Source organism: Coenobita brevimanus, chromosome 10, assembly GCF_032717465.1.
Source record: "Coenobita brevimanus isolate Jiangsu-jjx chromosome 10, ASM3271746v2, whole genome shotgun sequence".
Lineage (NCBI taxonomy): Eukaryota > Metazoa > Arthropoda > Malacostraca > Decapoda > Coenobitidae > Coenobita > Coenobita brevimanus.
In genome coordinates this window covers 5313094-5335811 of record NC_136963.1, presented here as the reverse complement: position 1 = coordinate 5335811, position 22718 = coordinate 5313094, and the positions used below count along the sequence as shown (strand labels likewise).

Below are 22718 nucleotides of genomic sequence, written 5' to 3'. Positions count from 1 at the left end.
AAATATTTACACTAATTGTTTTTAATTCTCAGTTGGATAATTTAAGGGAAAATGAGGCAAATATTTACACTAATTGTTTTTAATTCTCAGTTGGATAATTTAAGGAAAAATGAGAGGCAAATATTGACACTGTTTTTAATTCTCAGTTGGATAATTTAAGGGAAAATGACAGGCAATTATTTACACTGTTTTTAATTCTGTTGGATAATTTAAGGAAAAATGAGAGGCAAATATTGACACTGTTTTTAATTCTCAGTTGGATAATTTAAGGAAAAATGAGAGGCAAATATTGACACTGTTTTTAATTCTCAGTTGGAAAATTTAAGGGAAAATGAGCTGCAGTAAATATCGGAGTACAAGCGACCTTAAACTCTGATAGTAAACAAAACACTACGCAATTACCTTTTCCCTTATTTCAGTCCCGTAAGTACATTTTCGATCTACCTAACGCAAATTTGACTAGCCATATATATAGCTAATTTATTAAGGAAGAGTTTGGGGTGCTAAATAAGGCGTGAAATAAGGACGGGGAGGTGAAATAAGGTGTGTTATGTGCAAGGTCAGTGCCTCTCAGGATGTCAACAAAGAATGACCTCATCTCCTCGTCCTATAAACTCAGAGTCTTGGTTTATTTTTTATTTTTATTTTTATTTTTGGTGCTTACAGGTGATATTAGAAATTTTAATGGAGATTTATTGAGCTGGGGGAGGTAGGTTGGGTAATATAACGGTTAATTAAAGACACTGACTAATATTTACCAATCGCCTTTGTTCTCCCTAATCCTGTAATTTGAGTGGAAAATTAATATCTATCTGTCTATCTATTGCCAGACGCCGTAATCCCATAAGGGGTGGCCACAGACAAATTGCCTCCATGTCACCCTGTCCCCTGCCATTTCACTGCCCTGCTCCCAGTTCACACCCCCTTCATATACCTCTCCACCCCATCCCTCAGTCTCATCCTTGGCCTCCCCCTCCCTCTTTCCTCCTCCACCTCACTCACACTCTCCTAGTTAGTATCTCACTCTCCATCCTCTCCACATGGCCAAACCACCTCAGTGTGTTTCTTTGATTCAGTAGGAGAAATGTGTTAAGTAGTTCAGTACAGATAGATAGATAGATAGATTCATATTTTATCTTTATTTGCTCTACTAATGTACTGTTGTAGTTTTTCATTTGTAGGTGGGGTGGAGGGAGGGAGAGGGAGGGGTAGACCAAGGATGAGGTGGAGGGATGGAGTGGAGAGGTATATGAGGTAAAAGAACGTTGTGGGGTGGATGTGGATGTGGTTGAGAAGATTAGGAGAAATACACTGAGGTGGTTTGGACATGTGAAGAGAATGGAGAATGAAAGACTGACTAAGACGGTGTATGTAGGTGAGGTGGAGGGAGGGAGAGGGAGGGGTAGACCGTGGATGAGGTGGAGGGAGAGAGTAGAGAGGTATATGAGGGAGGGGGGGGTGAGTTGGGGGGAGGGTAGTGAAATGGTGGGTGACAGAGCGACTTGGAGGCGTTTTGTCTGCGGCCACCCTTTGCGGGATTAGGGCGTCGGGCTATAGATAGATAGATTGATAGATTTCGTTTTTCAAGGCTCCAACCTGCTTGCATGTGTCAGCCTTGGTCACCTAATCGCGGCTCTCCAAGCCACTCAATCTCTGGCAGTCTCCCTGTTCAGTCTCTTAACCCTGAGGTTACACTTAATGACCTCGTCCCATGTCTTTCTCGGTCTACCCCTCATAACCCCAGCCCCAATATTAACACTTCTCACCTTCCTTACCCAATTATCATCCCCCATCCTCTCCACATGTCCAAACCATCTCAGTCTACCCCTCCTCATCACAAACCATCTCAGTCTACCCCTCCTCATCACAAACCATCTCAGTCTACCCCTCCTCATCACAAACCATCTCAGTCTACCCTCCTCATCACAAACCATCTCAGTCTACCTCTCCTCATCACAAACCATCTCAGTCTACCCCTCCTCATCACAAACCATCTCAGTCTACCCCTCCTCATCACAAACCATCTCAGTCTACCCCTCCTCATCACAAACCATCTCAGTCTACCCCTCCTCATCACAAACCATCTCAGTCTACCCCTCCTCATCATAAACCATCTCAGTCTACCCCTCCTCATCACAAACCATCTCAGTCTACCCCTCCTCATTATTATTACCAACTGTGACTTATTAGTTGTTATTTATTTTTTGTAATTATTTTTATTTTTGTTTATATATATATATATATATATTTTTTTTATGTTTATTTTGTGTTTTTCATATTTGGTGTTTTGTGTTTCTTATTTTGTTTTATTTTTATTTTTTCGTTTTACAATTTTCTGTCTATCTATCTATTGCCAGACGCCTCAATCCCGTTCGGGGTGGCTACAAACAAATCGCCTCCACGTCACCCTGTCCCCCGCCATTTCACTGCCCTGCTCCCAACTCACACCCCCCTCTCTCATATACCTCTCCACCCCATCCCTCCATCTCATCCTTGGCCTCCCCCTCCCTCTTCCCCCCTCCACCTCACTCACATACACTCTCCTCATCAGTCTTTCACCCTCCATCCTCTCCACATGGCCAAACCACCTCAGTGTGTTCCTCATAACGCTTCCTATCACATCCACATCCACACCACAACGCTCCTTTATATCCTTATTCGTCAGCCTGTCTCTCCATGTAACTCCCCCTCCACCTCACTCACATACACTCTCCTCATCAGTCTTTCACCCTCCATCCTCTCCACATGGCCAAACCACCTCAGTGTGTTCCTCATAACGCTTCCTGTCACATCCACATCCACACTACAACACTCCTTCACATACACTCTCCTCGTCAGTCTCTCACCCTCCATCCTCTCCACATGGCCAAACCACCTCAGTGTGTTCCTCATAACGCTTCCTATCACATCCACATCTACACTCCAAAACAAAGACACAAAATTTGAAATCAACGTACATCTTCTGAGAGGTCTGTAGCAGGCTGTCAAAAGATCCGTCTCAGAGGCTCGTACCGGCCAGGCGGTTATTCTTTATTTTTTTATTATCGTTGTTTATGTGGACCTGCGGAACTAACTCACTTTCCTCTCTCTCTCTCTCTCTCTCTCTCTCTCGGCAGACATGAGGTGATTCAAGATGATTTACGTTTTCTTGGTCGACACCGGCACGATGTTGACGTTTGAGATGAACCTGGCCCTCGAAAAGTAAGTGTGGTAGTTGTTGTAGTAGTAGTAGTAGTAGTAGTGGTGGTGGTGGTAATTATTGTAGCTTGTTGTAGTTGTAGTATTAGTAATAGTGGTAGTTGTTGTAGTAGTAGCTGTAGCTGTAGTAGTCGTAATGGTGGTAGATGTAGTTGTAATAGCAGTAGTAATGGCAGTTGTTGTTGTTGTTGTAGTGGTTGTATTGTAGTAGTAGTCGTAGTAGTAATGTTAGTATTAGGAGTAAGAAGCAGCCTGATCACTCATTTCTCTTTGAGTTTGTCAATACTTTGCATTATTATTATTATTATTATTAGTAGTAGTAGTAGTAATAATAATAATAACTCGTGTAAATCACTTATAACCACCTTAACGACCTAATCATCCCATTCCAGCGTGTCAGTGCTTACATTATTATTATTATTATTACTATTATTACAACTATTATTAGTGGTAGTAGTAGTAGTAGAAGTACAGTGCTCGTCAGAAGTATTCAGCGTTGTCCGCCGGGCGCGCAATACTTATGGCCCAAAAAGAATCACCCATTTTTGGGGGTAAGAATTGAGCCATAAGTTTGAGCTCCGAGCATGACGTCACGGTAGCCTGAGGCCTTCTGACGCGCTGGTTGGTTCCCGCCTCAGTCGCCCACGGGCTGCCTGAGAGAGAGGAACTCCGCCGAGTGTCCCTCTCAAATTGCGCCATTTTTTACCGAGTGTCCCGCAGTGTTTTGGCCTTCAAAACTTTGTTATGGCACCTACCCGTGAACTATCGAGTGAAATCATATCCCAGATCATTGCTCTAAAGGAGGCAGGCCACCACACAAAGGAAATTAGTGAATTGGTTGGTGTGGCACGATCGACAATGCGTCGTTGGTGTGTGCGGTTTTGGGAGGAAAATGGTGGCGAAGTTCCCACAAAGAAACCGAGGTCTGGTAGGCCTAGGAAAACTTCCCCAAGGTCTGTTAATGTTTTAAAACGTGCAGTGGAGTTTAATCCTTGTGTGAGTGCAAGGAAAATTAAGGAGAGCAACCTGGAAGTGTTTGGTGAGGTGTCAGTGAGAACAGTGTCTCGTAGGGTGCATGAGCTTGGTTACACAAGTCACAGGCCTGTAAAAAAGCCTCTTCTCTCTAGCAGCCAGAGAATTCGTAGGCTTGCCTTTGCTAATAAATATCTAAATTGAGGTGAGGAGCAATGGTTGTCAGTGTTGTGGTCTGATGAGGCAACATTTAGTGTTACCTGTAACAGAGGAGCATGCAAAGGTAGTGACCCACTTGACCCACGGTATGTAGAAAGCACAGTTAAACATCCTGATTCACTCATGGTATGGGGTTGTTTCTCAGGGAAGGGTTTGGGGAAGCTTGTTGTACTTCCCAAGAACCTCAGAGTGAATCAGGATGTTTACCTGGAGCTTCTGTGTGATCATTTACCAGACTCCTTCGAGCTAACAGGTGCACGAGTGTTTCAGCAGGACAGTGCACCTGCTCACAAGGCCAAATCGGTCACCAATTGACTTCGTGACTGCGAGGTATCATTCATGACAGACTGGCCAGGAAATAGCCCAGACCTCAACCCGATTGAAAACCTTTGGTACGTCGTAAAGAAGAGTCTCCAAGGGAAGGACGTGAGCTCTCTGCCTAAGCTGGAAGCCGCCATTCGTGACTCCTGGGACAAAATACCCCTCCAGCACCTCAGGAGCCTCGTCCTTTCATTTCCAAGATGTCTCAGGTCCGTGAAGAAACGTAAAGGCTACCCTACGAAGCACTAAAGGTAAATAAAATGCATTATTTATATGTTTTTTCAATGTTGAAAGGTTTGTTTCTCAGGAGGGACGCAGGGCGCCCCATACTTCTGACGAGCACTGTAGTATTAACCCCTAAAACGTGGCTGTGTACAGTCGTTCCCCCCCGAGTGGCGGGGTTGTATCGCGGTCTGAGTACCTGTAGGAAAATATTCGCCAAAAATCAGAGATTAACCCTAGAACATTATACTTGGTGTGGCAGATAGTACTTACATTCAGCTTTCTCCAGAGACAGGTGTTGAGCTTTCGTGGACTACCCAAGGACTTGTGGAGACTTGCAAAGTTGGGTAACCAAATCTTCACTTTCACACCTCCAGCAACCCGGTTTCCCCTCTACCACAGCCTCATTCTGTCACAGTAAACTTTATACTACAACGTAAAGGTAGTTAGGAATCCATATTTGTACAATAAGCACTGAAAATAAAGCTAAAATCAACGGAGCGTATGGCCGACATGCAGTGCGGCGGCGATCTTCCCGTCACTCAATAAACATTTCCATTTTCACAGCTAAAAACATGTATACTACATTATTTTCAATCATATTACTTCCCAAAAGATCACCACGGCGCGCTTTTTATTCTGCCTTACGCCCGCCACTTTATTCTCGTTCCTGTCGGCCGCTTGCACTGACTGGGAAGAGCTAGAACTCGCCATAATGTCACTTTGAAAGCCTGCAGTAAACTGACGCTAAACAGAGGCAAACCGTGAGAAAAAAAACTAGTGTTACAACTGGGGAAACAAGCGTTTCCTAGTAGCATAAACTGCTTGTGAGAGGAGATCGCAGATTTACAGTTCTGAGCGTTCAGAGCGCTGCCATGTATCACAGCCAGGCTGGCCGGGCCGTGGTGAGGGGGGGACGGGGGGAAAACGCGATATTTGGCAACAACTGAGGTCAGTAGTACAAAGGTAAAGTATGCTAGTTGTAGCTAGAGGGTGGTCGTACTGATAGACAATACCAGCTGGAGCCTGCTTGCCCGCGGTTATTCAAAATTTACTAAAATCACAAACTCGACGACCCGCCGTCCTGTCCTTTTGGCCAAGCGTCGCAAACGCGACGATCCGCGTTTTAGGGGTTAATAATAACTAGCATCCTAATCACTTATAACGACCCTAACGACCTAATCACCCCATTGCAGCGTGTCGGTGTGTATGTTAATAGTAGTAGTAGTAATAATAACTCACCTAACCACTTATAACCACCCTAACAACCTAACCACCTCGTTCTAGTGTGTCGGTGCTTCGGGAGGTGATAGAGAGGGCTGTCAAAGTGCCTCCGGAGAAACAAGTCCTTCTGATATCGGGTGGGGAGGCTCTGGATCCGGAGAAACGCCTGTGTCACTACTCAGCAGGAACGGATACCTCGCCCATTTTCCTGTTTTCGAAGGCTACGATTGAGGGACAAGAACCGCCGTCCCCCAGTGTGGACCACGGCACTGACACAGACCTTAAGGTGAGAGGGAGAGAGTGACAAAGTGAGAAAATGTGAGAGAGAGGAGAGAGTGACAGGTAAAGATGGATGGGTATGTTGCCGATCTTTTTGTTTTCAAAGAGACGCGGCACTGACACGGATCTTAAGGTGAGAGAGAGAGAGAGAAAGTGAGGAAATGTGAGAGAGTGAGAGGGAGAGAGGTAAAGGTGCATGGATATCGTGCCTGTCTGTCTGTTTTTGAAGACTGTGATTGAGAGACAGACACACACACACACACACACACACACACACACACAGAAGGGGTGAGGAAGGTCACTGATACAGACCTTATGGTGAGAGAGAGTGTGTGTGTGTGTGTGTGTGTGTGTGTGTGTGTGTGTGTGTGAGAGAGAGAGAGAGAGAGAGGGTGAGTGAAGATAAGAGAGATAAAGAAGCTCCCTAACACCTCTTCCTTAGTGATTTATTTTTTGATATGGCTGGTTAATATCCTTTTGCATGTTATTTATGCAGAGTATGGTGATATTGGAAGGATTTATGTAACACAGAAGAGGATAGTAAGGTGTAATAAACAAAATAAATCACTTAGGAAAAGGTGTTAGGGAGCTTTATGCAGAGTATGGTGATATTGGAAGGATTTATGTAACACAGAAGAGGACAGTAAGGTGTAATAAACAAAATAAATCACTTAGGAAAAGGTGTTAGGGAGCTTTATGCAGAGTATGGTGATATTGGAAGGATTTATGTAACACAGAAGAGGATAGTAAGGTGTAATAAACAAAATAAATCACTTAGGAAAAGGTGTTAGGGAGCTTTATGCAGAGTATGGTGATATTGGAAGGATTTATGTAACACAGAAGAGGACAGTAAGGTGTAATAAACAAAATAGATCACTTAGCAAAAGGTGTTAGGGAGCTTTATGCAGAGTATGGTGATATTGGAAGGATTTATGTAACACAGAAGAGGACAGTAAGGTGTAATAAACAAAATAGATCACTTAGGAAAAGGTGTTAGGGAGCTTTATGCAGAGTATGGTGATATTGGAAGGATTTATGTAACACAGAAGAGGACAGTAAGGTGTAATAAACAAAATAAATCACTTAGGAAAAGGTGTTAGGGAGCTTTATGCAGAGTATGGTGATATTGGAAGGATTTATGTAACACAGAAGAGGACAGTAAGGTGTAATAAACAAAATAAATCACTTAGGAAAAGGTGTTAGGGAGCTTTATGCAGAGTATGGTGATATTAGAAGGATTTATGTAACACAGAAGAGGACAGTAAGGTGTAATAAACAAAATAAATCACTTAGGAAAAGGTGTTAGGGAGCTTTATGCAGAGTATGGTGATATTAGAAGGATTTATGTAACACAGAAGAGGACAGTAAGGTGTAATAAACAAAATAAATCACTTAGGAAAAGGTGTTAGGGAGCTTTATGCAGAGTATGGTGATATTAGAAGGATTTATGTAACACAGAAGAGGACAGTAAGGTGTAATAAACAAAATAAATCACTTAGGAAAAGGTGTTAGGGAGCTTTATGCAGAGTATGGTGATATTAGAAGGATTTATGTAACACAGAAGAGGACAGTAAGGTGTAATAAACAAAATAAATCACTTAGGAAAAGGTGTTAGGGAGCTTTATGCAGAGTATGGTGATATTGGAAGGATTTATGTAACACAGAAGAGGACAGTAAGGTGTAATAAACAAAATAAATCACTTAAGAAAAGGTGTTAGGGAGCTTTATGCAGAGTATGGTGATATTAGAAGGATTTATGTAACACAGAAGAGGACAGTAAGGTGTAATAAACAAAATAAATCACTTAGGAAAAGGTGTTAGGGAGTTTTATGCAGAGTATGGTGATATTGGAAGGATTTATGTAACACAGAAGAGGACAGTAAGGTGTAATAAACAAAATAAATCACTTAGGAAAAGGTGTTAGGGAGCTTTATGCAGAGTATGGTGATATTAGAAGGATTTATGTAACACAGAAGAGGACAGTAAGGTGTAATAAACAAAATAAATCACTTAGGAAAAGGTGTTAGGGGGCTTTATGCAGAGTATGGTGATATTGGAAGGATTTATGTAACACAGAAGAGGACAGTAAGGTGTAATAAACAAAATAAATCACTTGGGAAAAGGTGTTAGGGAGCTTTATGCAGAGTAAGGTGATATTGGAAGGATTTATGTAACACAGAAGAGGACAATATGGTGTAATAAACAAAATAAATCACTTAGGAAAAGGTGTTAGGGAGCTTTGTGCAGAGTATGGTGATACTGGAAGGATTTATGTAACACAGAAGAGGACAGTAAGGTGTAATAAACAAAATAAATCACTTAGGAAAAGGTGTTAGGGAGCTTTATGCAGAGTATGGTGATATTGGAAGGATTTATGTAACAGAAGAGGACAGTAAGGTGTAATAAACAAAATAAATCACTTAGGAAAAGGTGTTAGGGAGCTTTATGCAGAGTATGGTGATATTGGAAGGATTTATGTAATGCAGAAGAGGACAGTAAGGTGTAATAAACAAAATAAATCACTTTGGAAAAGGTGTTAGGGAGCCTTATGCAGAGTATGGTGATATTAGAAGGATTTATGTAACACAGAAGAGGACAGTAAGGTGTAATAAACAAAATAAATCACTTAAGAAAAGGTGTTAGGGAGCTCTATGCAGAGTATGGTGATATTAGAAGGATTTATGTAACACAGAAGAGGACAGTAAGGTGTAATAAACAAAGTAAATCACTGAAGAAAAGGTGTTAGGGAGCTTTATGCAGAGTATGGTGATATTAGAAGGATTTATGTAACACAGAAGAGGACAGTAAGGTGTAATAAACAAAATAAATCACTTAGGAAAAGGTGTTAGGGAGTTTTATGCAGAGTATGGTGATATTGGAAGGATTTATGTAACACAGAAGAGGACAGTAAGGTGTAATAAACAAAATAAATCACTTAGGAAAAGGTGTTAGGGAGCTTTATGCAGAGTATGGTGATATTAGAAGGATTTATGTAACACAGAAGAGGACAGTAAGGTGTAATAAACAAAATAAATCACTTAGGAAAAGGTGTTAGGGGGCTTTATGCAGAGTATGGTGATATTGGAAGGATTTATGTAACACAGAAGAGGACAATATGGTGTAATAAACAAATTAAATCACTTAGGAAAAGGTGTTAGGGAGCTTTGTGCAGAGTATGGTGATACTGGAAGGATTTATGTAACACAGAAGAGGACAGTAAGATGTAATAAACAAAATAAATCACTTAGGAAAAGGTATTAGGGAGCTTTATGCAGAGTATGGTGATACTGGAAGGATTTATGTAACACAGAAGAGGACAGTAAGGTGTAATAAACAAAATAAATCACTTAGGAAAAGGTGTTAGGGAGCTTTATGCAGAGTATGGTGATATTGGAAGGATTTATGTAACAGAAGAGGACAGTAAGGTGTAATAAACAAAATAAATCACTTAGGAAAAGGTGTTAGGGAGCTTTATGCAGAGTATGGTGATATTGGAAGGATTTATGTAATGCAGAAGAGGACAGTAAGGTGTAATAAACAAAATAAATCACTTAGGAAAAGGTGTTAGGGAGCCTTATGCAGCGTACGGTGATATTGGAAGGATTTATGTAACACAGAAGAGGACAGTAAGGTGTAATAAACAAAATAAATCACTTAGGAAAAGGTGTTAGGGAGCCTTATGCAGCGTACGGTGATATTGGAAGGATTTATGTAACACAGAAGAGGACAGTAAGGTGTAATAAACAAAATAAATCACTTAAGAAAAGGTGTTAGGGAGCCTTATGCAGCGTACAGTGATATTTTAAGGATTTAAGGACAGTAAGGTGTAATAAACAAAATAAATTGCTTAGGAAAAGGTGTTAGGGTAATATGAATCGAAACTGTATTTACTGTTAACGAATATAGAGATTATGAAGTATTATGTTGGTCTATCTATCTATCTATCTATAGCCCGACGCCCTAATCTCGCAAAGGGTGGCCGCAGACAAAACGCCTCCAAGTTGCTCTGTCACCCACCATTTGACTGCCCTCCCCCCAACTCACTCCCCCCTCCCTCATATACCTCTGAACTCTCATCCCTCCACCTCATCCTCGGTCTACCCCTCCCTCTCCCTCCCTCCACCTCACCTACATACACCCTCTTAGTCAGTCTTTCATTCTCCATTCTCTCCACATGTCCAAACCACCTCAGTGTATTTCTCCTAATCTTCTCAACCACATCCACATCCACCCCACAACGTTCTTTTACCTCATATACCTCTCAACTCCATCCCTCCACCTCATCCTCGGTCTACCCCTCCCTCTCCCTCCCTCCACCTCACCTGCATACACCCTCTTGGTCAATCTTTCATTCTCCATTCTCTCCACATGTCCAAACCACCTCAGTGTATTTCTCCTAATCTTCTCAACCACATCCACATCTACCCCACAACGTTCTTTTACCTCATATACCTCTCAACTCCCTCCCTCCACCTCACCTGCATACACCCTCTTAGTCAGTCTTTCATTCTTCATTCTCTCCACATGTGTTGTTTAATCTAAATTCAATAACATCATGCGACCAAGTCAGTTATCTAAGCTTGTTTTCGAACGCACGCTGCTTCATTTATAACCTTTCGAATATTTTAACACTATCTATCTATCTATCTATTGCCAGATGCCACAATCCCATAAGGGGTGGCCATTTGACTTTTGAGTTATTTGTTTTACGGGGAGGGGCACTAACCCTCCACCAACCCACTTGTTGACACGTAGGGAGTATGTGTGGTTTGGTTATATGGTTACCACCCAGCGTTGTAAATGGTTTCTTGGCTTACAGGAAACCATTTGGCTTGTCACTCAATGTAAAGCCACCTGTAAAGGAAAGAAAAGCAATAAGAAGTGACAGGAAAGATGGGAGAAATAGGAAGAGAGGAGGACAGGCACAGAAAAAGAATGATAAAGGCTAAGGAAGAAGTAGGCAGCACTACATCAAGTGAGTGGATGATGGTGAGAAATAGGAAGAGAGGAGGACAGGCACAGAAAAAGAATGATAAAGGCTAAGGAAGAAGTATGCAGCACTACATCAAGTGAGTGGATGATGATCGCCACCACCTACCACCTTTTTAACACACACTTGGACAAATTGCACAAAACACAAGTATAAACATGTAATTATCAACGTTCTTTGAGGATCAGAATCTACTTAACCCTTCCGTGGCCGCTGGTGTTGATTGACGTTTAGCTGATCTTGAATTTGGCTCTCTATTGTATTTTGTTTTTCTCTTGGAGGGAACTGTTATTGCGGGCTCATGGCCTTTGGTTCCTTTTTCCTCGCATAAAAAATAAAAAAAATGGCCACAGGCGTCGTTTGAACGCAGCCTATGAAAAACGGCGAAAGTGTTTGGGAAGTGAACAAACATCCTGAACGTCTTCACACTGACCTAGACTACACTCCCATACACCCCATCCAGCAGTTCAAAGCCTGCCGCTGTGATGAGTGGATTTTCAATTTTTTTGCTGCTGGCCGTGCCTAAACAAGCACCACTACACCCAGTATCTCGACCCAGGTAGAATGTATCATCTTCGTCCTCGCTTTGCACACAGAACCACCTGCTGACGATTGTGAAGTAATACAGACACAGGCAGAAAACAGATGATAACAAGTCTATCTATCTATCTATTGCCAGACGCCTCAATCCCGTTTGGGGTGGCCACAAACAAATCGCCTCCAAGTCGCCCTGTCCCCCGCCATTTCACTGCCCTGCTCCCAACTCACACCCCTCTCTCTCATATACCTCTCCACCCCATCCCTCCATCTCATCCTCGGCCTCCCCCTCCCTCTTCCCCCCTCCACCTCACTCACATACACTCTCTTCGTCAGTCTTTCACCCTCCATCCTCTCCACATGGCCAAACCACCTCAGTGTGTTCCTCATAACACTTCCTATCACATCCACATCCACACCACAACACTCCTTTATATCCTTATTCGTCAGCCTGTCACTCCACGTGACTCCACAGGCTCCTCTTAAATAACTCATTTCCACTGCTCTCACTCTTGACTTGTGTCCTTCCAACAATGTCCAAGCTTCACTTCCGTACATTAGAGTTGGTATCACAATACTGTCATGTAGTAACTTTTTCACTTCCATGCTCACTTCCCTGTTTCTTATCACTGCTTTCAAGGAACCAGCAACCTTTCTCCCCTGCTGTACCCTTTCAAGCACTTCACCCTCCAAACCTCCATCCTTACTCATCACACTACCCAAGTACTTAAACGTAATCACATTTTCCAATTCCTCACCATCTAACCTCGCTGTACATTCACTGATTTCACCTCTCTCAAAGACCACCACTTTACTCTTCCCTACATTCACCTTTAGGTTCCGTTTCTTACACACTCTCTCAAACTCATCCACCAAGCCTTGCAGCTCCCCTTCGTCTTCACTCAACAACACAGTATCATCTGCAAACAACAGTACAGGGAGTTTCCAAACACTATCCTCTCTCACCAGGGCCACTCCAACATCCACTACCCTACCTTGTACCTCTTTTATTACCCCATCCATGTACAGATTGAACAACCATGGAGACATGACACATCCCTGTTTCAAACCAACTTTCAAAGAGAAAAATTCACTTAGTTCACCATCCACACGCACTGCAGCCTTCGCACCATCGTACATACTCTTCACAGCATTCAGCAACTTCCCATCTACTCCATATATTCTTAACACTTTCCACAATCCTTGTCTATCCACCCTGTCATATGCTTTCTCCAAATCCATGAAAGCCGCATACAACTTCTTTCCCTTCTCTAGAAACTTTTCCACTAAAGATCTAAAAATGAATATCTGATCTACACAACCTCTTCCCTTCCTAAAGCCTCCCTGTTCTTCTCCAACTAATTTCTCTGTTCTTTCTCTAACTCTGTCTATAAGTATCCTACCATACACTTTTCCTATTATACTAAGAAGACAAATGCCCCTATGATTACCACACACTTCTTTTTCCCCTTTTCCTCTGTACAAGGGAATAATTATACCTGACTTCCAATCCTCTGGGACTCTACCTTCCTCCCAGGCCAATCTGCACATCTTCCACATCCATTCTAGTACTATCTCTCCCCCATGCTTCAGCATTTCACCACACACTCCATCAATTCCTGGGGCTTTCCCCGATTTAACTTTCTTCATTGCTTCCACAACTTCTATCCTACTGATTTCTTCCTGTCTTCTCACCTCCCTCCTTCTCCCAGCCATTCCCCAGCCACTTATACTCGCATTACTTCCATCCTCTACGTTCAACAATTCCTTAAAGTGTTCTCTCCATCTGCTCACTTTTTCTCCCTTCTCCACTAGTAATCTACCATTTTTATCTTTCACTCCCCTGCTAACTTCACTTCCACCCTGTCTTACTCTTTTCACTTCTTTCCAGAACATTTTCTTACAGTCCCTCCACTTTACACTCAAATTCCTTCCAAATTCCTCATCCACTCTCTTCTTACTCTCTCTTACTAATCTTTTCACCTCTCTCTTCCTTTCCACATATAACTCTCTCTTCCGCCTCTCAACTTCTTCCACGCCCCTATTTCTCATCCATTCATTGTATGCTTTCTTCTTTTGTGCCACAGCCTGTTTCACCTCTTCAGTCCACCACTCTGTTCCTTGCACCCCCCTCCGTCTTCTCTTCCTTCCACACACCACATCACATGCTGCACATATTTCTTCTGTAAATATCTTACACACACCTTCCACGTCTCCCATCTGCTCCAATTCATATTTGCCCAATCGTTCCTCCACTTCTCTCTTATACTCTGCCTTTTTCTCATCCTCTTGTAACCTTTCCACTCTCCTTGCAATTACTGTACTCCTTCCTCTCGTCTTTCCCTTCTTCTATTCCTCCATCTCACTTGCATCCTAATTCTGGCCACCACCAAGTAGTGGTCAGAAAGTCCACTCCCCCAACCTCTATACACTCTTGCATCCTTTACACATCTTCGCATCCTTTCATCCACACACACATAATCAATCATTGCCTTCCTTTCATTCAGTTCACCACCCACCCTTCTCATCACTCGCCATGTATACCTGTGGATCATTTTATGCCTGAAGAGGGTATTGGCTATCACCAACCCCCTCCCAGCACAAATGTCCACTAACACACTCCCATTCTCATCTATCTCGGCAGGCACACCCCACTCACCAACTATTCCATCCACCTTCACATTCCCAACTTTACCATTCATATCACCAGTCAAAAACACTCTCTCATTCCTTCCAAACTTTTCCATGCACACTTCCACATTTGTCCAGAACTCTAAACTCACTCTTCTAGCACGATCTTGCGTTGGTGCATACACGCACACAATCGCCCACATTTGTATTCCAACTTTCAACTTTACCCACACAATCCTTGACCCAACTTTACCATTCATATCACCAATCAAAAACAGTGATAACAAGTGAAGAATACATTTTGTCTTGGTTTCTTTACCTATTTGCTCAGGTTTGTTGTACTGAAAGACTGACGAGGAGAGTGTATGTGAGTGAGGTGGAGGGGGGAAGAGGGAGGGGGAGGCCGAGGATGAGATGGAGGGATGGGGTGGAGAGGTATATGAGAGAGGGGGGTGTGAGTTGGGAACAGGGCAGTGAAATGGCGGGGGACAGGGCGACTTTGAGGCGATTTGTTCGTGGCCACCCCAGATGGGATTGAGGCGTCTGGCAATAGATAGATAGATAGATTGTTGGACTGGTTTGGATCATAAGATGTAGTGGGACTTGTAGAACACTCTGAACACTTTCGTGAGGTGAACGAACATCTGGGACATGAGACTGACCTTCACTTCCCCCTCTCACACCTCATTTATCACTGTCAGTTCGCCACCTGCTGTCGTGGCGAGTGGATGTACGATTTTTTCACTCGTGGTCATGCCTAAACACGCAGAGTTACACCCATTATCTCGACCCAGACGGAAAATATCATCTATCTCCTTACTTGCAAAGCACACAACCACCCTGTTTATGATTATAAATAAACACAGGCATAAACAGGGGGGAGAGGGAGGGGGAGGCCAAGGATGAGATGGAGGGATGGGGTGGAGAGGTATATGAGAGAGGGGGGTGTGAGTTGGGAACAGGGCAGTGAAATGGGGGGGGCAGGGCGATGTGGAGGCGATTTGTTTGTGGCCACCCTGTACGGGATTGAGGCATCTGGCAATAGATAGATAGATAGATAGATAGATAAACATATGTACAAAAGGTGAAAAAATATAATAATGTTTTTTGAAGCCAGTCCCAACAGATTACTGTATGTACTGAAATTATTCGATATCATTGTTTTGGGGGTAAAAAAAAATGGCAGCAACACATGCGATATCATTTGCTGATATTTCCGCAACGTTTGTGCTCCATTGCAAGCCACAGAATGGGTCTAGGAAGCTGGGATTTACACTGGTAGGTGCGTCTGAACTTTCTCTTCAATATGGGGGAGGGGTTATGAGGGGTAGACCGAGAAAGACATGGGACAAGGTCATTAAGTGTGACCTCAGGGTTAAGGGACTGAACAGGGAGGCTGCAATGGATCGTGCAGCGTGGAGAGCCGCCATTAGGTGACCAAGTTCAACACATGCAAGCATGTTGGAGCCTTGAAAAACAAAAACATTGAAAACGATGGTAAGAAAAGAAAAATCAATATCCAAAGCGTCAGAAATCAGTCCCGGAGTTGGCCTGGGGTGTACGTTAAATTCCACCCACGGCCATGGAGGGGTTAAATCATGCAATTAATCTATCTATCTATCTATTGCCAGACGCCTTAATCCCACAAGGGGTGGCCACAAACAAATTGCCTCCACGTCGCCCTGTCCCCCGCCATTTCACTGCCCTGCCCCCACCTCACACCCTCGTTTCTTATATACCACTCCATCCCTCCATCTCATCCTCGGCCTCCCCCTCCCTCTTCCCCTCTCCACCTCACACACACTCTCCTTGTTAGTCTCTCGCTCTCCATCCTCACCACATGGCCACATGATAAACATACTAAAAATAATGATGATTAATAATGAACTCTCTCTCTCTCTCTCTTCTACATCTCTCTCTATCTCTTTCTCACATTTGTTTTTTCTCTCTCTCTCTCTATCTCTTCTCTTTCTCACATTCTCTCCCTCTCTCTCTCCCTCTCTCTCACACACACACAGGAACAAGTGGAGGGTGCGCTCAACATGCCAGCCAGTTACAACACTGTGGTGGCGCGCGCACAACTTTCACAGCAAATACACGAACACACGCGCGATGTGACCCGATCCTGCCACCAGCTTGTGCACGACCAACATCTCCAGCAGCAAGGTGAGAGAGAGAGAGTGTGTGAGTGTGGGTGTTAGAGAGAGAGAGTGTATGTTTGTGTGTGTGGATGTTAGAGAGAGAGAGTGTATGTTTGTGTGTGTGGGTGTTAGAGAGAGAGAGTGTGTGAGTGTGGGTGTTAGAGAGAGAGTGTGTATGTTTGTGAGTGTGGGTGTTTGAGAGAGAGTGTGTATGTTTGTGTGTGTGTGTGGTGTTAGAGAGAGAGAGTGTGTGAGTGTGGGTGTTAGAGAGAGAGTGTGTATGTTTGTGTGTGTGTGGGTGTTAGAGAGAGAGAGTGTGTGAGTGTGGGTGTTAAAGAGAGAGTGTGTATGTTTGTGTGTGTGGGTGTTAGAGAGAGAGAGTGTGTGAGTGTGGGTGTTAGAGAGAGAGTGTATGTTTGTGTGTGTGGGTGTTGGTCTGGATTTGTGTGTGTGTATGAGAGAGAGAGAGAGAGAAAAAAAAAATGTGAGTATGGGTGTTAAAGAGAGAGTGTGTGTGTGTGTGTGTGTGTGTGTGTGGTTGTGGGTGTGGGTTTGGGTCTGTGTGTGTGTGTGTGTGTGTGTGTGTGTGTGTGTGTGAGTGAGTTAAGATGTGTGTAATGATGATGATGATGATGATGATGATGATGATTATAAACCAGAGTTGTGTTGACAATTATGATAAAGATATGATAACAATAACAATAATAATAATAATAATAATAATGAGGATATTACTGGTGATAATAATAATAATAGTACATAGTAGTAATAATAATTTGGTAGTAGTAGTGGTAGTAACAATAATAATGATAATCTCACTACTACCACCACTACCACAACCACCACACTTTCTCACTCTCAGGGTGGGCTGCGGTTGTGGCAAATTTAGAGGACATCATAACCGCATTCAACGCCCGTTACGAGCAATTCGAATATTCCTTCCACGAGTACCTCAAACACAGGGAGGCCAAGTTTGAAATGCTGCAATAGTAAGCTAACTCTATTTCACTTTATCTCACTTCACATTTCTCTCTTTTTTTTCATATGGGTGACTTCATGCTCTCTCTCTCTCTCTCTCTCTCTCTCTCTATTTTTGTAGCTGGGTGTGTTGTTGAGTCTATTGCTTTCTCTCTCTCACAAACGCTGCACCCACACACAATACGCATTTAGGTCAACACAAACTCTGGCATTCTACGGTTTTGCCTTGTGTGAACCAAAGAACTTATGGTCTATCTATCTATCTATTGCCAGACGCCATAATCCCATATCTATCAATCTTGCCAGACACCATAATCCCATATCTATCTATCTATTGCCAGACGCCATAATCCCATATCTGTCTATCTATCTATTGCCAGATGCCATAATCCCATATCTATCTATCTTGCCAGACGCCATAATCCCATATCTATCTATCTATCTATTGCCAGACGCCATAATCCCATAAGGGGTGGCCATTTGTCTTTTGAGTTATTTGTTTTACGGGGAGGGGCACTAACCCTCCACCAACCCACTTGTTGACACGTAGGCAGCACGTATGGTTTGGTTGTATGGTTACCACCCAGCATTGTAAATGGTTTCTTGGCTTACAGGAAACCATTTGGCTTGTCACTCAATGTAAAGCCACCTGTAAAGGAAAGAAAAGCAATAAGAAGTGACAGGAAAGATGGGAGAAATAGGAAGAGAGGAAGACAGGCACAGAAAAAGAATGATAAAGGCTAAGGAAGAAGTAGGCAGCACTACATCAAGTGAGTGAGAAATAGGAAGAGAGGAGGACAGGCACAGAAAAAGAATGATAAAGGCTAAGGAAGAAGTAGGCAGCACTACATCAAGTGAGTGGATGATGGTGAGAAATAGGAAGAGAGGAGGACAGGCACAGAAAAAGAATGATAAAGGCTAAGGAAGAAGTAGGCAGCACTACATCAAGTGAGTGGATGATGGTGAGAAATAGGAAGAGAGGAGGACAGGCACAGAAAAAGAATGATAAAGGCTAAGGAAGAAGTAGGCAGCACTACATCAAGTGAGTGGATGATGGTGAGAAATAGGAAGAGAGGAGGACAGGCACAGAAAAAGAATGATAAAGGCTAAGGAAGAAGTAGGCAGCACTACATCAAGTGAGTGGATGATGGTGAGAAATAGGAAGAGAGGAGGACAGGCACAGAAAAAGAATGATAAAGGCTAAGGAAGAAGTAGGCAGCACTACATCAAGTGAGTGGATGATGGTGAGAAATAGGAAGAGAGGAGGACAGGCACAGAAAAAGAATGATAAAGGCTAAGGAAGAAGTAGGCAGCACTACATCAAGTGAGTGGATGATAAGGGCAGGCAGGGCTTGGTGTTGGTGTCCTTCCAGCCTACTCTTCCCTGCTGATACTTTGTCTAATAATACTTCTTGTTGGACTGACAAATACAGCAACAAACACAACACCGTGTACCTGTACAGTAGTGCACCAACTTTCGCTACAGCAGGATTCGCGGAATCCACTTTCGCGGCATGCACCAAATATTCCCTAATTTCCACTTTCGCTTGAAAAAAATCGATTTTCACGCACAAATTTTGGGTTTGGGACAATATTTTGAACTTTGAATTTCCTGCACCGCCCGCCCGCAACCCACCGCCATCTTGAATGACGTCATGTCAACACTCTGTCCACCCATTCCCGCCATTGTGTACGAGCGTGCTAGCTCCACTGTGTTGGATTCTCACGGTTCAATGGCCTCTACTATACCTGGTAGTGTGGGGAAAGGGCCTGGTGGTGTGGGGGGAGAGCCTGGTGGTGTGGGGGGAGGGCCGGGAGGCAGTGGTGGTGATAAAAAGTGGCCGAGACATTCAAGGTCGGGAGGAAAGGATACTTACCCCCAACATCCATTAAACACCTCAACCTGGTCTCTGTGGTATGTTTCTCCTCATATAATGTGTACTGTACAGTTTTTATTGTTTGTATCTCACAATGCAATGTACAATAGTGATTTGATGTACTGTATTGCAAGTGAAAATGAAAATCTGATGTTACTTTAGGATAACCGGGAACCAATTAGCCTTTTTGCCATAAAGACAATGCCCCAACTTTCGCTAATTCCACTTTCGCGCATTATTTTTGGACCCAATTAGGCGCGAAAATTGGTGCCCCACTGTATTTAGGTGACTTCTGGCCTTGTTAAGAAGGGAGTGGGGGGGGTATCCGAGGCTTGGGGCACTACCCTTGCCTCGTATGGCGGGGCGGCCTGCTGTCACTCTCACTGTCACTGCTGAGGTCTCCTGGAGGTGCCATAAAGCCTTCAAAGTGGACAGCTGAGACCTTAATGGACAGGTGGTGCTGCTGTGATGCTAAAACACACCACAGGATGCGAGGTACAACAGGCGTTCTGGCAGCAATGTGGAGGAGGACATGAACAGGTGGTGCTGCTGTGATGCTAAAACACACCACAGGATACGAGGTAAAACAGGTGTCCTTGCAGCAATATGGAGGATAAGCGTGTGTTTACCTAGGAAATTCAGTAGACGGCATGCAGACAGCTGGCCAGGCATCCACCATTTTGACTCTGGCTGGTTGCTAGTCACCTGCCCTCATCTGGCGTGACTCACATTGTCCAGCCTGACACATGTGGTAATGGAGGGAAGGCCATTTTTGCCTCGGAATCCTACAGCCAATTTGTACGTTGGGAAATTGGATTGCACAGATTTCGTGTTTGATAAATATAAGCATTTTCGGGGCTGACCTTGCATGGTAGGTGATTTCCAGTGTGTGAGGTTGTATTGTGTCGGAGAGGTTGGACTGTCTCTCTCTCTCTCTCTCTCTCTCTAAGTTTGAAATGCTGCACTAGTAATCTGGCTCAAATTTTCTCACACTGTCTCACTTTCTCACTTTATTTTTGCATATGGGTGACTTCATGATTCTCTCTCTCTCTCTCTCTCTCTCTCTCTCTCTCTCTCTCTCTCTTGAGTTTTTGTGGTGTACTTAATATTATTTTTATGACAATTCTTCTCCTTTAATAACAGGTAGTCTTGATAGATAGATAGATAGATGTATAAATAGAGATAGATAGATAGATAGATGAATATAGATAGATAGATGGATAGATAGATAGGTGGATGGATAGAGTTAGATAGATAGATGGATAAATATATGGATAGATAGGTAGATAGAATAGATAGATATAGATAAGTAATGGATAGATAGATGGATGAATCAGTTTTGGTTAGGTAGATAGATAGATAGATAGGTAGATAGATAGATAGATGGATGGATAGATAGATGGATGGTTGGGTATATAAATAGATAGATAGATGTAAATAGATAGATTTTGGGTAGATAGATAGATACACTCCACTCCCTAATACTATGTAGTTATGATGATTTTTTTTTTCCCCTTCTTCGTACTTACGTCGAGTCTCGATTTCTACTCATTGTTGATTCGTTCTTTCCATTGCAGCTTCAACGATGATCTTAAGTTACTTGCGAGAATTCCGGTCCTTCCTGAGCTGCTGGGGGACGGTGCGAGGGAGCGAGATGGAGGCACAGAAGAAGGTGAGAGAGAGAGAGAGAGAGAAAGATATGTGATAATAATAATAATAATAATAATAATAATCCATCCATCCATCATCCAATCCTACATTGCTATATAATAATAATAATAATAATAATAATAATAATAATAATACAGAAAGAGAGAGAGTGTATGAATGAAGGAAAAGGAAGAGAGGGAGTGAGAAAGGATAATGTATAGATGGAGAGAGAGAGAGAGAGAGAGGGAGGGAGTTATATATGGATGGAAGGAGGAGTGGAAGAGATAGTTATGATAATAATAATAATGACAATAATGATAGCTATAATAATAGGAATAATGATTACTACTACCTCTTATTACTACTACCACTACTACTACCACTACTACTACTACCATTACTACTACCATCACTACCACCACTACTGCTACTACTACTACTACTACTGCCACCACTACTACTAGTACTACCCCCACCACTACTACTACTCCTCTTACTACTACTGCTGCTGGTACTATTTCTTTTATTATTACTACTACTACTACTGCTACCACCACAACCACTGTTACTACTACTACTACTACTACTACTACCACTACAACAACAAACAACAACACTAACAACGCCCCACATCCGCAGACGCGCGAGGTAAACAAACCAGCGCCAACAAACCCTCGATGTCGCTCCTGGAGTGGATCAGCGCAAAGGACCCCAAGACAAACGTAGAACAAGTTGCCGAGTTGTGTCATCGAGGACTGTCCCAGGTGAGGGGGTGGGCTGGGGGGGTGGGATGATGATGGTGGTGGTGGTGATGATGATGATGATGATGATGATGATGGTGGTGCTGGTGGTGATGATGATGATGATGATGGTGGTGCTGGTGGTGATGATGGTGGTGGTGGTGATGATGGTGGTGGTGGTGGTGATGATGATGATGGTGGTGCTGGTGGTGGTGATGATGATGATGATGATGATGATGATGGTGCTGCTGCTGGTGGTGATGATGATGGTGGTGCTGGTGGTGATGATGATGATGGTGGTGCTGGTGGTGATGATGGTGGTGGTGGTGATGATGATGGTGGTGGTGATGATGATGGTGGTGGTGCTGGTGCTGGTGGTGGTGATGATGATGATGATGATGATGGTGCTGCTGGTGGTGGTGGTGATGATGATGATGATGATGATGGTATAACAACAGTGGTCCCTCGCATTTAACGATGTAATTACTCTGGCCAAACCATCGCTAAATGCGAAGTGTAGTTTATATGGAAAAGATATCATTTAGTTTGCACTCATCCTCCAAGTCACCCCTTTGATGCCCAATTTTCTACTTTAAGTGCTAAAAATATAACACAGTGTAGTAACAGTACATTGTCTTCGCCGCACTGTTGCATCTTTATCTCTTTTCTATCGCTACTTCAATGGTCACTGCTCCTCTTACTGGCTCCCTTCAACCTCTGTCTCTTCGCCGCACTGTTG

At 43.2% G+C, this 22718-nt stretch overlaps 1 protein-coding gene across 1 annotated transcript in view; it reads left to right on the top strand.

The window, feature by feature from the left end:
• The first annotated feature begins 382 nt into the window (after window positions 1–382).
• Window positions 383–22718, top strand: part of Atg17 (autophagy-related 17) — a 74298-nt gene continuing 51962 nt past the window's right edge. The window contains exons 1-7 of the mRNA XM_080280784.1: window positions 383–423; window positions 3117–3201; window positions 6220–6442; window positions 16612–16759; window positions 17597–17723; window positions 21167–21261; window positions 21879–22003. Coding sequence (XP_080136910.1) covers window positions 3134–3201; window positions 6220–6442; window positions 16612–16759; window positions 17597–17723; window positions 21167–21261; window positions 21879–22003 — 786 coding nt within the window. The 5' untranslated portion in view covers window positions 383–423; window positions 3117–3133. The remainder of the gene's footprint in view (window positions 424–3116; window positions 3202–6219; window positions 6443–16611; window positions 16760–17596; window positions 17724–21166; window positions 21262–21878; window positions 22004–22718) is intronic.